We start from the raw sequence: 16611 nt of genomic DNA on the forward strand, positions 1-16611 counted from the left end.
CTTGCTCATTTCTTGACGCACCCTGTAGATGTGTGTTTTCCGATAGTCGTAAATAAGGTGGCTAATTTGAGTAATGGTCTACGTTCCGGGACATAGCCGTACGAAATCTGACGTAATAAAGTGGCAGTTTTCGTGACTGAGAGTCCACCTGAACTATACCGAGTAGAAAACAAATGGATTCTAATAAGCATAAAATGCTTTAGTTTTGGTGGCAGCGGCTTACCACACGCTCCTCCGTTGTACGGCCGATGCTAAACCGCTTGTTACCGCGTGTTCACGCACCACGCTCTACCGAACGCCCTCGCAAAGCTTTCCGCCTCGATACTCTCTCACGCAAAATTATGGATGCAGCAGAAAAACGGACACGTTTAACTACTACCTAACGCACTCCCTTGACGCATTACTCGATGCTCGAATATAGAGATAAAGAGAAGAGTGCGAAGACAAGCAGAAACAACAAAGATTAGAGTTGCTATAATGAACTTGGACTAGTTCTGGGCTCTTTGTAAAGTTTGCTCCATCTGTGTCACTTATTCGTCACAAAAGACGAAAATTATAACTTTAGTATTAGCCCAAAAGTAATGATTCGGTAATAAATATTTCCAACAGAAAGTGTTTTTTTTTTGACAAAATGTTTATATTGTTTTGCTAGCGTTAGTGAAAAGAGAAAACCTTTCGTGTGTACAAATCGGTGTGAATCGAATTAACGATCGGTCCTCACCCCTTTGCCATCTGAATTGCCGTTGGCGGCGTGCTTGCGTCCTTTTAGATTCAAACGTAATAAGATATGATATTCTTGTGAAATAAAGAGCGGTCGAATTAGAAGCGATATGCGGCTCTTCTGGCATAACAAAGCCGCTGTGCGACGCGCCTCGCCAATGCAATTAGCAGTGTTGTCTCCGGGGCCATTGTTGCTTACCGGAGAAACGCGTGACCGGACTCGCCAATAGTCCGGTGTTGTCGTCCGAGCCTTTGACAGAGACGTGCTCAACTCGCTCGGCTTTGGCACCTTTGAAGTTCGTCTGCTTAATTTAACGATGTTAACTGTTTTAAAATTGGCCAAGTTTTGCTTTTAGGTTCGGTATAGTGAAGCTTTCGCTCCGTTGCAAATTTAGCTTGCGGTTTAAGGATAAATTAGGAGAGAACGGAACACAATCACGTCCTTTACGCAACGGTGTGAAATTCAATACTTCTTAATGAGTAAACCCGCTTTTGAAGTAGGTACACTGATCTATTTTTGTTTTAGGTTGGAGAATTTTCAAAGATTCAATTAAGCTGATCGAGGATTTTTTCAGAGATGGTTTCTTTTGATGGCGAAATACGTGAGTCGTTTGATGCAACTTCTCGTAGGGACGGCTGGCAGGACATAATGACGCTAATTACGTTAGCCACGAAGACTGTAATTGGTAACCCTATATACAGGATCGTAGCCTCGGGAAGGCCAAAATTGAAACGTGAGCAAAAAACTAATATACCATGTTAATGGAATGCTCCAAATACGGACCATTATCTCCGAGACATCTCTTGTAACTTGAAATATTTTATTACATTCTTAAATTGCCACAAAAGAACATCTCGAGACTCCTAGATTATTAAAATTTGTAAACCACAAGTATAGTACTACTACATTAATGACTACAACTTTCCAGTTACAAGAAATCTTCCAATTTTCTCTAACTGATTAAAGGATTAAAACGTTGACATGCGTCAGTGACAGATGCAGCGAGACATCCATGGGGTGCGTTTAAATTTTGCGCTTGTCTGCTGCATTCATTATCTCATATTGACACACAGAAGAGGAATTGTAATGACGCTGCATCGACCGGCACAATGGATTAAACCACTTTTCTTACTAATGTTTCGTGTGACACTGCAGAAAATCACGCTTTATTCTTGGTACATAATCTTATTAAACGAAACCGGTGGCGGCTGTTTCACTGATTCAGCGTTCGAAAGCAAGGGTGAACCCCCACATGAACGATTCAAACTTCTAATTCGATAAATCGAGCTTCGCGGGGTTAATGAATGTTGTTCTTTGATGCTTAATTGCCACAGCTAACGCTACATTATTTCTTAACAAAAGTCTAGTTTATCAAATTTATTTTTTACATTTTGAACCTTTTTTGTCATTTAGCTAATAATATTGTTTTGGTCCCATTTCGCGTCCAATCCGCGATTCATCGCAAACCGCGAACACCAGCATGATATAAATTAAAAAACTTTTATGTGCAATAAATCCTATTTATAACAGTTTAATTTAATGTATAAATGCGGATGTTGGTCCCGTTCGGACGAACTTGCACGCATTTCCATGTGGGGTCGGAATTATGACTGCTCTAATGAATTATGGGTAATGACCACTGTCCACTCATAATGTGTTTCCCAGAAAAGCTCATTAATGTAAATGCTTACCAACCCCCGACTGAAACAAAGCACAGACCGAACAACTTTTTCAGCGATTTTTACTATCTTTTTTTTACTCCATGGTAATTACAAAGTCATCTGAATTTCGTGCAAAATTAAAATGTTCCATTTATACCCGGATGTATGTTTTGTTTCTTTTGTTTTAAAATTTAAAAAAGGGTACAAACACGTTAAATCCAATGCATATCGTGTTGTTGTTTACGTATTTTGATAAAAACGAAATTAAAGTTGGGTTTCACGTAAAATGGTTCGTGTCTGGTCCGTTTATAGTGTGGTTAAAATTTAACACGAAATGAGTTTTTATCACAGGTACCTGTCAAACATTTATGACGACCGACATTACACCTAATTACTAGTTACTTCACTTCCCCTATAAAAAACAAAAATAAGACAAAATCGCATAAATCCGGAGCTTGAAACACACATGTAACACGCAAATCGCAAATTCGTAACATCATGCTATTGAAAATTACCGTTTCCTACTAGGATATGAAACTTTATAAAAAATGCGCGTTTTGCTCATCTGGGGTGTTTGAATAGCAAAACAACAAGCGAAAATTTTTTACTTAATTTATTAAACAAACGTCATTTAGTCAATTTTGTCGATAATTTCGTATTATGCTTGTCGCTTTGTAGGTATACAAGGTGTTCCGTCTAAATCCCACTTTAGAAGTATTGGGAGTTGAAATAATCGTATTTATTTAAAAATTGGTACATAGCCATAAACCATTAAGACTTCCTAAATGAAAATATTTTCAAGATGGCGGCACTTCCGGTTATACCGGAAGTCGGACTCAATTTGTTATTTTAAATGGAAAGGTATATTTTTAACTGCGTTTTTGGATTAACCGGGTTATTTTAAGGGAGTTTTCATCAGCTTTCCCTATACCTAAATTTAGCCATTTTTGAAATATTTAGAGTTTTTCAAAAATTTTTGGATCTGCACCACTTTAAAAATCGGTAACTCTGCTATTTTTTAAAATTTTGAATTCGTATTTTTGGCGTTTGAAAGAGAAAGTTTAGATCTTTCTTTCGGTGTTTTCAAATTTTGAAAAAAAAATTAACAAACCATAAAATTTTAAGGTTACTTTTGTAATAATTCAAATACCCATAACTCAATTTTTTCAAATGAAATACCCCAATTTTTATTTTACTAAATGGAGGAGAATTTAATTCTGCATCGATCTGTATTAACATTCCCTATACCTAACTTTAATAATTTTTAAGTTATGGTGACTTTTTGTTGAGACTGCCAAAAATCTGTTATTAGCCACATTCGTTTTCGTATAGTTTGCTATGGAAATAKAAAATGTCAAAATTGTTTCTCAATAAATGTCGACAGTGACTTATTATTTGACAAATAGTGCCAAAATATGGAGAGTCAAAGCTACTCAAACTTAGATTTAATTAATTTATTTTGTATTTATGGAAAGTGTAACAAAATTATGATGTCGTTCATTAAACAAAAATAATTTTTTCACTTGTTAGCTTTAAATAATGATCGCATGGTAGAACCTATCAATAATAATTAAGTTTGCATGATTTTCCATATTTTGGCACTATTTGGCAAATAATAAGTCACTGTCGACGTTTACTGAGAAACAATTTTGACATTTTTGATTTCCATAGCAAACTATGTGAAAACGGGTATGGCTAGTAATAAATTTTCTGTAGTATTAAAAAAAAATCCATAACTTGAAAATTATTAAATTTAGGTATAGGGAATGTTAATATAGATCAATGCACAATTAAATTCTCTTCTATTTAGTAAAATAAAAATTGGGGTATTTCATTTGAAAAAATTGAGTTATTATTTGAATTATTACAAAAGTAACCTTAAAATTTTATGGTTTGTTAATTTTTTTTTCAAAATTTGAAAACACCAGAAAAAGGATCAAGGCTTTCTCTTTCAAACGCCAAAAAAAACGAATTTAAAATCTTAAAAAATGGCCAAGTTACCGGTTTTTAAAGTGGAAGGTGCAAATCCAAAATTTTTTGAAAAACTCCAAATATTTCAAAAACGGCTAAATTTAGGTATAGGGAAAGCTGATGAAAACTCCCTTAAAATAACCCGATTAATCCAAAAACGCAGTAAAAAATATACCTTTCCATTTAAAATAAGATAGTTGAGACCGACTTCCGGTATAACCGGAAGTGCCGCCATCTTGAAAATATTTTCATTTAGGAGGATTTATTGGCTATGTACCAATTTTCAAATAAATACAATTATTCCAACTCCCAATACCTTGCGAATAAAATTTTTAGTTACTTCACTCCTACTGTAACTGAAAAATCCACATTTACCAAAGAAAAGGTTGAATTCAGCAAATATGTGTAATAAAATACCTGGAGGATTCCTTGTGATTGTGTTCATGGTTATTAAAACCCCTCAATATGTCGCGTTATGTCATTACTGATTGACGCGGAGGGTATATTAAGCAATCGCAAAAATACTTTGTGTATTTCCGTGGTTTATCTCCACTTTATCTCTGACTTATCAAGTGCGTATTATTGGCCATTAACATTTCGGCCGGAAATTTGAAAGGAAGGTGTGAGGAAGCATGATAAGGGCACGCCGTCGTCGATATGAAAGCTTCCCTTTAAGGGGTTAATGTCGGGTGGTTAGTTGAACAGTTGGGGTGACATAATTTATTGTTTTTAATACCGACAATAGCGAAAAATGTTCTCATATCGAATACACGTAAGCAGATGGCAATGTTTGTATTCGAAGCGAATTTCTTAACAAAATACGAGATCAATTTCTAAGGGAATTAAAACGTGTCCGTTAGTAAAAGGTTTAAGACGGAGAACACAATCCAATTAAATGGTTGGGGCATTAAACTCCGCGCAATCAGGGAAAAATTGTTGATTTTTTTCGTAATAAAATGTCAAGAGGTGAAATGGATGACCGAAAGAAACAGCGGCTACTTTTCCTTAAAGTATTTAAATCGGGCTTTAATTCAGTTTTTCCTTCCTGTCTCATATTTCACTGCTATCAGATGCGTACATGGTGTAGTTTATTTGACGTTCTAGTTATTTAAGATTGTTGATAAGGGGCGGGCGCTGCCCTAGGGTAGCATGTTTTGACAATGCGTCACACCGAACGCAATCACGAACACTTTTTCCAGATGAATATATGAGTGGAGCAAGCAGTCCCCTTGCACTCGTAAAACCACGGCATTTCCACCGAAAACAACAAATTACGCGGAGATTCAGCAAGAATCAAGGGTCGTGCGAGTGTTTGTTTACCTTGCCATTAAGTATAAATCGAGAACGGGAATAATATGCTCGGTTATTAGATTCACGAGACTCCCCTAAGCATCTGATAACGCACCGTCTGATATTCATACCCTGCATTGATTTTGTTGCGAGTTCTTATCAAGATTTCTGTCAATCTCGCGGAGGAAATGGACAAAGAAAATAAACTCGAGTTTTTTCAGTTACGACACTCTTAAAAAGTTTATTAAAGTCGGCGATATCAATGGACTGTAATATCAAGAAATAAAGACCCAAGTTTCTTTTAATTAACGAAACAACCCTCTCGATTAAACTAAGTGAGTTATAAAAAATACATTACGCTCATTAGGACTGACATGAAAATGTAATCATTTTAATAAATAAAATCGGCGTTATTAAAATACGGTATTATTAGCACATGCCTGTTATAGCGTCAATTGTTTAATAATTATATTAAATTAAAGCTTTGCGATCAATAACAAAACCATTAAATATCAAGCTTTGCCATTAGCTAGTACTATTTATAATGCACCGGAATAACACAGACGCCATTTTCTAGGAAAAAAAAAACTTTCAAACAAATGAATTTAGAAGCAAACACAACTACGATTACAGATAATAATACACATAAGAAATGCATTTTTAAAGTTTTTGTTGTTTCTCTCGACTCGTCAATGAAATTTTAACTTTACAAACTTATAAATCAATATTCATTTTGTAATTGTAAATTTTTGAAATTATGCGCACAGTATGTACTTCAATCCATAGACCAAGAAATTTGCAATCAATTTCTTTGCTTGATTCAGCCTTAAACTTAAGCAGAGTTTTCTTACTTTAAAAACATGTGAAACCTAACAGCCTTCTATTAAGGATTATTTATTCTATTCTATTAAGGATTCATCAAAATATAGAGATGCTTAATTTTCTTGGAGCAAAAATTCAATCATTTGAAACAATGGGTTCAATTTCTAAACCAATTCTAATCAATTATTGTTTTCATTTGAAATATGATATATCTGTACTATGAAAGCTCAAAAGTTGATTCACTTTAGTAAGTTGAAACCAAGACGATCTTGCATTTTCTCAGAATAGAGATTGAATCACTTGAACAGAGATTTATCAAGTCCCTCGATTTAAACCTTGATTGGATTACCCTTTATTCAATTATGACATATTTATGCTTAAAATAATTAATGATTCAAAACCTGGACAGTTTCGAATCAAAATCTGTATATAAATGTTTTTTTTTTTTGGTTCAATCGATATAAATTGTTGTAAGAAAGAGTTTGCATGCATGTGCAGTGACAGGTATCCACGAGTGAGGGTAACCAAATTATTAAAATTTCAGGAAGCCCTGCAGGTGGTAGCCTGAATAGAATAGCTGAATTTTACATTAGTCAAGCAAGTCTAATCTGTTAGCTCGTTTAACTCCCTCGCTTCTACTCAATTATTTGCCGATCAATTTCAAAGGTTTAGACCGAACTTTCCAACAGTTCGAAATTTATGTATAGTGTGTTCGCAAGTTTTCCCAAGTAAAAAATCTAACGATCTTTATTACGGTGGTGATAGGATTGCTCACTTCATCCAAATCTATTATTCGCGTTCTTTTGTGAAACAACGAGGTGTGAAAACTGCGGGTGATGTATGCCGTGCATCTATTGTTTTCCGAAACTGCATTGTTATAACCTAACCCCTTTATTTGTGCTTGAGATGAACACGGTCTATTTGCGGATTATCCCTCTGCATCGAGGCCTTGCATTTTATTGAGCGCTCGTAATTAAAAGAGATCACGTTTCATATTTTCGGTTTAATTAAGAACTTCCAAATTGGAATTTACTCGATGATTTAAGAACGTCGCGATAACCGAATATTAATTCAACAATAAATTACTACTTTAGAAAAATCCTCCACAAAGAGATGTTTGCTGGCAATTTGTTTATTCAATGCAGCGTGTCTTTTGGTAATTAATCAAACTCTGTAAAGCTCATATTCTCTTCCGAGAGTGTTATCACAGGCGCACCTCTTGTTCGCGAGCTTTTGTCTAATGCGAAACTTGAACAGTTTTTGCCTCGTGTTTTATAGCCTGTTAATTTCAGATTTATTTATGTATTATATTATCAAAGCGAAATTTACTAAAAATCACTTTAGTGCGAATGGCATTTCGAAATTACGCTTTGATGATAAATGAACTCACATTGCTCCAACGTAAAGCGAATCTCTTTTGCTGTCCACGTAGAACGTTCGGTAGTACAACATCCCACAAGAGAACTCTCGTACATGATCTGCAAAGAAAACAAACGTTAATATCACAAAGCAATTTCACACAACTTCCATCTCCTAACACGCTTGAAAAATGACGAAAATTTTTTAAAAAATACAAAACGAAACGCAACCACTCGACTACACAACACAATAATTGAATCATTAACTCACACAAGTAATCACTTTTATATGCAAATAAATCGAAAGAGTAAACAAACTAAAACCAATTGAAATACATATAAGAATGAATTGACTTGATTTCAATGATTTATTGAGTGTGTTACTTACAACCTAAAACTTAACAAACATGACGAATTTTACTCTAAACAATTTCGTTAATGAAACCCTTTTTTTCTGTTAAGCACTTAATTAAATTATTTTCGTTCCTCTCCGAATTATCTCCTGAAATTAAAACTTGCTCATATGAAGCGCGGAGGCTGCCATTACAAACGAATTTCAGCCACGTTTCGGCTTTACATTTTTAAATCCACTTATCTTTATGTGTGGTAAAATTGAAAGTGAAGTTAAAAGATGACGACCCCTTCAATGAGCGACTCGAAATATCCTATTTTTGGTAAGTGCAGATGTTTACATTGTCGTAAAAGCCAAAAAAAGTTAAAAATGATGCAGAAAATTGACGACGCGAATGTTATAACTTGATGGAACAGTAAAAAGACGGAAAAATATCTTCCAGAGTGCAAAGTTAGAGAAATTTGTTGCGTTCAGCTGACTAGATAAGTTTTGCGACCATAATATGATCAAAAACCGAAACAATTTTCTTGGTTTCTTGGGAAACCTTATTATAACTTGCGTAACTCGATACTCTATATTTCAATTGGAAATGAATATGCAAAAATACGGGAGTTGTAGTGTAATTTTTATGCAACAAACTGTAATTGGTTTGTAATTTATAGTCGGAATCAATACAAATAGGAGCCATTGTAGTGCCGCTGTCACGATACAGTTAAAAATATAGTTATTATGTTATTAATAGAGGCAGTCGCATGAAAAATGCGTCTGTGCCGGACACACGCCTGTAGAGAAAACCGTGGAATATTCGGGGTAACCGACAATAATAGAAGGGTAATAATCTGTGGGCTTGCGTCCCGCACACGTGCCACTGTGGGAATAAATATTTTTATTACCATCCGAATATTCGGACACGGTCCGGATTAAAACTTGTGATTATCCAGCGAAAAACTCGCACTAATTAAAGAATTTAGAAGCGTTCACCTAAGCGTAAGCCGAGGGTAATTATGGTAATTAGAAGTCAGTGGAGGTGTGAGAAACCGCACGAAAGTAGTGTTGAACAGGTCACTCGGTTGGTGTACTTGAAATGTAACCTTATCGTTACTTCCAAGTCACTGATTTTAACCGAACAACTCCGTCAAAATGACACCGAGGAAACGAGAAAACCGTGGGAGCCAACACGCGAACAACTTCATGCCTCGCCTTTCAATTTTCTCGATATTCACGTACGGGGATTGTATCATCATCGCTGAAGATCATAAAGTGTACCAATGGTCTATGCATGTCGACGAAACGGTGATATAAACTCAGACAAAGTGGAAGTTGCTTTTGTGACTTGGGGGAGTTGAAACATTGTTACGTCTTTCTTTAAACGAAAAATTCAAGCCAAAATCAAATACTGCTTGCCGAAACGAAAAGTTTTGGTAATTTGGCGTCAACCAAACAATAAATCTCCCACCTACTCGACTTCCAAAGTGCAGTTTAAACAATAGTCATGATATTTTGACGAAGCTAAAGCACATAATTTTTCTACATTGTTGTAATTCATAAAGTATCGTAGACAAAAGCAATAACTTCCAAATGTTAAATTAAACAACAAATATAAACAAAACGACAATAATCAATAAAAAATGAAAACTCTCCATTACAAAAAATTGTAGTGCTAGATGAATAATTGTTTCTTCCTAAACAAATTTTAACTATACAGGAGTAAAGTAGTAAACAAAGCAGTATAAAATTTTAAAGTAGTATATCTCAAAAATGTGATTAAGTTATAATCAACTTGGTTTAAAAACCACAAAAAATACAGAAGGATTCAAAAGTGTTGCACCATCTCTTGGGTGGTGATAAAGGACATCCAACTGAGTTAAAAGTTTTTGGCCGTTCTGATTATGTAATCTTAAATTTAGTTAGCAGAAGCGGCAGATCTTGTAGGCTAAACAAATACCTGTTGAAAAAATCACCACTTAGTGTTTTATGGTGAAAAAACATTTAACAAACTAGCAAATTCGACAACAATAACTTAAATCTAACAACATAGGAAACAAAAAAAATAAGATACCTACATGATACATCATATGAAAATTGAAAGTTGTTTTTTTTTTCAAAAAAAAAAGCTTGTAACAAAAATCTGAATTTATTTTTATGCTTAGCTGAATGTCTTCTATCGTTATTCAAGAGTTGGTAAGATATTTTTGAATCACCCAGTATATTAAATGTTACTTTTTCCGCGATTTAAGTATAATTGTAAGTTAAATGTACAATTCCAAGTTAAATTAGAAAAACAATCATCAACAATTAAAATTCGTGCGAGTTAAAAGAAAGAAATACATTATGTGGAACTATTGACAGTCGTTTTAAAAAATTAAATACACCTTGGAAAAATTGCTGTCTCCAAAGTCTGATTTTTATAAGAATTTCGTTTCCGTTGTAAAAAAAACTTTATATCTAAGTGTGTGTGTTAATGTATTAACACAAGTGCCCCCTAGAAGTGGTCAGAAAAAATAATCGGTGTTCGACTGGTGAACAAAGTCTAGTCAGTGTATTTCCTGTCTGATTTTCTTGTGATTTGTTACCGCGATCCTCCCATTTAGTTGAATTAAGACAGCTTAGGGTGAAGTAATTAAGTAAAATGTAAATGTATACAAGGTATTGTTTCTTATCACTGTAATTGTACATCAGTTCATAACTCATGCAATCCGTGGATCCATTAGTAATGCAGTTGGTTGTGTTGCACGTTATCTTCGCGTCACGTGATCATTTACTAGCCAACAAAAGCCGTCGCCATGTTTATTTCTTTACAAACTCGGTGATTAGTGAGACGGAGTTAATTGTGAGATAAACTATCCGTAGTCTAGTTTAAATAATGTATGTATATGACTACTTAAGAAACCTTATCGTGTAAATAGTTGTAGTAAGGTCGAGTAAATAGCCGTTTGAGGAAAATTATACGTGAAGTAGTCCATTAAAAAGTCTATAATTTTTGTTGGGTAAAAATCTGTTTTGTAGTAGAGTGGTTGTGAGAACGTGCTCATAGCGATAAAGGATTATAATTGCCTTTTTCTTGTTAGGAAATGCGATTAATCCGAGTTCATAAAGGCGTATGATAAAGAGAAGTGAAAAAGCACGCGAAAAGCTGCGCGAACCATCAAACCGAGCTTAAGAGCGGCCGTATCAGTAAGTATGGTGTAAACACAGTCAACACACGCGACAAGTGATAATGTCAACTCGGCCATACGTCTCCATAGTGAAATAATTGGACTTATCAAAAGCAAGCTATACAAGTCGTGACTTCAATATGCTTTACACGCGGTTTAGGGAATGGCTCTGGTCATGCAACGCCGAAGCATGTGCAAAAACCTCACTACTTCCACCACTATCTATACAGTTTCATGTAACACGCCAAGGGTTCTGCGGCAAACTTACATACATGATTGGCGAAGAAATTAGCATGTTTCTTGGTTGGCCGAGACGCCGTGCCGTTGCTGCACTATATTCAAATTACATTCAAACCCGTGTAAATATTTTTTGTGTTCGTGCCGAAAAGACTTTTCCACGATTGTTACATTACGGTAATAAAAATTTGCCAGACAATAACTTCAGTAATGTACATTGTTTTCAAAGAACAATACCATCATGCAAACTTACACAATCTGTCTACAAAAACTTCCAAAGTTGCTTGTTGACTCAAACTTCGCCCAAGCACTGAAAACAAAAAGTATTTGCGGTTTCCTGATTTTCTCTTGTCGCACGAAATAACGATAATCAAATCCATGATCTTTTCCTAAATGATTGCATGTCGAATAGGAAGACACGTCGCATCTGGGCAATATACTCACAAATAATGTATTTAGTCCAGGCATAAAGAAGAATTACGGTAAAATCCGAGCACCTGTGTCCCTGCTACGAAATAGAAACTAGCGACAGCTCAAAAACGAACAAAAAGATAATTGCTCAATTCTACTTATCATCAAAGTTCAATCCGAGTAAAATCTACAATCGCTTTAGCGAGCTATACGAATTATGACGTCATAAATGTTATCGCGGTGCTTTTTACGATTATTTCATTTATTACCCCAGCAACTTGTTCGATTGTTGGATGGGTGACACAACAGATTCCAGCTTTTGTCTCCAGTTGAAGCACGCAAAAAGCCACAAATTCGATTTTAATTACCAACATATTTTAATATCATACATTTTTAATAAAATCTAAATAACTCGATAGGCATAATTATAATGCAGATTTAATTGCGTTTTTGATTTTGTAATAAAATAATGTAAACATTTTTCCGGTTTGAGGTCTAGAAAATAAAACAATAATTTCATTTAAAATTTTTATCCACATTTGCTGTACTACTATGCCGATTCCTAAGCTTTAGAAATCTAGAAGTAGGTCATTTCATCCCTTGGTTCAAAATTAATTTTGCGGGATTGTCATCGTTAAGAGTCTACCAAAAATACAATTTATCAACTACATTTTCGCATTAACTGAAAAACAGACATTTAATTACAAAAAATAGCATACAATTTTGGTGATAATTTCATTACACTCTCGGGCTCTATCTAAAGCTGCGCTTCTCGGTCAGATAACCTAAGCTCAGGGTAATGAAATATTTAAATAAAACAATAATTATTAATATAAACAGTTTTTTTAATTCTAGTTCTTAAAACTCGTCCATTGAGTTGACTTTGGTTTTTATCTTAGAGCTGTTTTCTTTCTATTTATTAATAATTATTTATTTGTACTTTCTATTTATTAAAATTATGTTTTTCACAAACATTTTTGTTATTTAACTTGCGTAAACTCATTTGTCAAAGTGACATCAGTCAAACCGCCAATGAGATAGTACTTAAAAAGCAAAGAAAAGTTATTCTATGTCTAAAATCAAGAGAAAAATGAACTGTTCTTTCTAATGAGTTAGAATAATGAAGTTTTAATTACAGATTTGCTCGTTTCAGGTAAAGCAAAAAATGTTTTTCCTTTGCAGTTTTGGCGTAAAATCAAAGATAATTTTTTTTTCTCTCTTGTAAACCCAATCCCGGGACATACTGTATAAAATCCACAAAGAAAAGGAATAAATAATTATTTTTTTGTAACCTCAAGTGCATTAAATTAAAAAAAAATAATACTGACATATCCAAAAAAAACATTAGCACTATATAAAATTTATCAATAATTAATATATTTTTATATAATTGTTTCTTACACTTGAGAGAATTATTTTATGCAATTTTTATGAAAGAATTTGACAATCATACATAGTCTTCTTAAATAAACAAAAAAAAATCAATACAAAAAATATTAAAGTTAAAATATTATTAAAAAATGTTTTATTCACAACAATTATTTTTTGACCAATTATAACAAAAAAATATTTCCTATTGATAAATGTTTTAATCTTTATTTCAACCAGTTGTTAAAAATATAACTAATTAATTTATTCTATAAAAATCTTAAGCGAGTTTAGAGATTAAAATTATAGATTTCTTCCTCATTGGGTTTGCATTTTCCTAGTTTTTTCAAATCAGGGGGTAATAGGGTGCTGTGAGTGAAATTTATCCTGGCTGTAGGAACCAGATATTGCAACTTAATTCGATATAATTTGTAGAACATGTTGAAAACATGGTCGATTAGTTGAGGATAATTACGCCTCCCCGCAAACGCAAATGATTAATTAGTTTATCAGGGAACGTTGGGCTTAATTAAAAGATAATGCCCGTATTACACATGCAAATCACAGCATCGGTTGAATCCCGGGGCAATTCGTATTTTTCCTTTCGTGCACAGTTGTAAATTCAAGTGAAAGGTGACAATGCAGGAAATGCGAATATCAATAAATTTTGCAATAACATGTGTTCGGTAATGGCATTCGATTTACATTTAAATGAAAACATTAATATTTGTGCACTAATTCATATTTCAATGTTCAATTGCGATTTATGTTACAAGAGGAAAAATCCACAATCTCGGAGTAATTTGCTCCCTTCTTGAACTAGCACGAGAAATTGGCATTGTAAACGTTTTTCTTACGCACAATTTACGTTTTTATTTATCTTTTCGGGGAAGGTAAATGCTTCACTTGCTTTTTATTAAAACATGTTACTTCTCCAAGGAAATAAGTTTCGAATGGAAACTAGAAAAATAACTGTATGGGAGCGGGACGAAACGTATCGGATTTTTTTCCAAAGCGATTTACGTATAAGGGAGAAGGAAGTATTTTCTATATTTATAGCAGTCCTTAAGACAACAGCTAGGTGATATACGAGTTGAAACATCTGGTCCCTTACGGAAATAAACGTACGGTGTATAAATGCAACACGACTTTATTTTAATTTTATTCCGGTGGAAAATTTGACCAGCGAGAAGTTTCTTTGATACCGCTTTAAAAATTATTGTTTTAATGGAAAAAAGCTTCATGTTACCCCCTAATCGAGTAAATTGAAAAGACGACAATTTCAAACGACGAGCAAATTGGATTATGTGGTTTACCTTTGTAAAAAAGGCAAATACCTCAAGAGGCGCATAATAACCACATTTTTAAATAAACGAGCACATATCTATCGATCAGCGCAACTCTTTTAAAGTGACAGAGATGGGGTGATTTAATTCGATTCTTCGGAAAAGGTTGTCAAAGCTTCGAGCCCCGTTTTAAATTCAAAGAAACGTTCCGAATATTTTCATATGTGAGTTGTGCATTCATCAATCTTCTTTCCCAAATAACTTGTATCGGAAAACATGCGAGGGGAGCTAATTAGATAAGAAGTGGGTATTATTGACCTTTTCGTTTTATCTTATTGCGTGATTTGGGTGAGTCACTCAGTAATTGTGATTTACGACGAAACACGAAATTTTTGAAACTGAAACAAAATTCTAATTCCGACTTTGGATTCAATTCATGAATAGAAATAAAAACCAATGGTTTGGATACTTCCCTTTTTCTTGGCGGAGGTCTCCTATTGTTTTTTTCTATGTCGCTGCCAAGAACGGACTCTTAACTTTGCGGATCACTTGAATGGATCCAATCTATTTCACTGCTTCCATAAAGCAAAATTATGGACCGTCTTAATATATTAGGCGGGATTACTTTTCGGATTTTATAGTTTTTACTCCCCGTTTCTACCAGATTTTTTATTAAAACTTTGACTACAACTTTGGGATCATTTAAAAAAATCATAAATGTCTTTTCACCTTTACAAACGGCTTCAATAAAGAATGATTTAAGTACACGAGCATATGAAAGTGTCTTGCTGGATGTATGAACTTGCGATATTAGCTCCGTTGCTTGTGAATGAGGATGAACAAGAAACAAACTGCTGTTCTTTTTTTTCTTACATAAGAAACAAATCATTTCAATTAGAACTAAGAAGCTAAAGTCATACATTAGTTTTATTGCCGTTTTCGGAATACAGCACTTTGGCAAATTAAATTTGCGCAATTTGAGAGCTTGTGAATCAGAAATGAAAAAATGACTACACCACAAATGATTTACAAACCGGCTATTGTACCGGGAGGCATAAATTTATTTTTCTCGTAATCCAGGTGTTGGTGCCACGAAAGAACACAATGCTAAATTGGATTTTGGCCGATGGCGACTGCTTTATCCTCTGATATCTTCGTTTTATTTGTCGCTTGATTATTTTTAAATTTAAACAAACAGGGTCATAAATTTTTGGTGGAAATAAATTAGTCTAAGAATCATGAAAACTGCGGCATCCTGTTAAAGAGTATTTCCGCCTTATGGCTTGGAAGAATCCGAAGCAAGTTGGACCTTAGTTCGCGTTGTAGATAACCCGAAAGTTGCGACTCTTAATGGATTTTGCTCGTTAAATATGTTCATTTCTCATCTAGAAACGGGGATAATCTTAAATTAGATCCGAAAATTTATAATTAATTAAAATTCCCGACGCACTTTTAATTTATTTCGTATATAATGAATGTTTTGGAATGATCTATTCCGTGAGTAGGCCAAATGGGGTCTAGCTGGGCATATTAAAATATTGATGATTTGTAAGAATGGGAAAGTTCGGTAACAATTCCTAAATATAGTGTACGAGGGGATCAATATGACATGCAATATGTCGTGTCGATGTTGGTTTACTGAACTGAAGGAGAGTTTCCGAGTTGTAAATTGTACGACATTTTCTTTACGCTTTGTTTTATTCGTAGCCAATAACAACTTATTAGCAGGTCGTTTACAAAAAACGGAAGTTTCATGTTTTGACAGTGCAGCACACTCAAAAGACATCGCGTTTGTTTGAAATTCTGTATCAAGCAAGCAAAGCAATGACATTCGGAATTATCTGAAATGTACAAGAGCATGCATTTACAAAGAGAATTAATTCCGCAGTAAGACAGAGAATGTTAATATTCCCTTGTTATGCGGTAAGACGAATAAAATATTCAGACCATCATATTGAAACTGAGTAGTCTGTATTATA

The 16611-nt window shown here is 34.1% G+C and overlaps 1 protein-coding gene across 2 annotated transcripts in view; it reads right to left on the minus strand.

The window, feature by feature from the left end:
* LOC123007026 (semaphorin-2A) overlaps positions 1–16611 on the minus strand; it is a 216711-nt gene that overhangs the window by 38905 nt on the left and 161195 nt on the right. For both annotated transcript variants that reach the window (XM_044402032.1, XM_044402031.1), the window contains one exon: positions 7856–7943. In XM_044402032.1, the coding sequence (XP_044257967.1) occupies positions 7856–7943 (88 nt within the window). The remainder of the gene's footprint in view (positions 1–7855; positions 7944–16611) is intronic.

This window comes from Tribolium madens, unplaced genomic scaffold, assembly GCF_015345945.1.
Source record: "Tribolium madens isolate multiple individuals breed KSU strain unplaced genomic scaffold, Tmad_KSU_1.1 Scaffold_3;HRSCAF=73;Tcas5.2_LG2, whole genome shotgun sequence".
NCBI lineage: Eukaryota > Metazoa > Arthropoda > Insecta > Coleoptera > Tenebrionidae > Tribolium > Tribolium madens.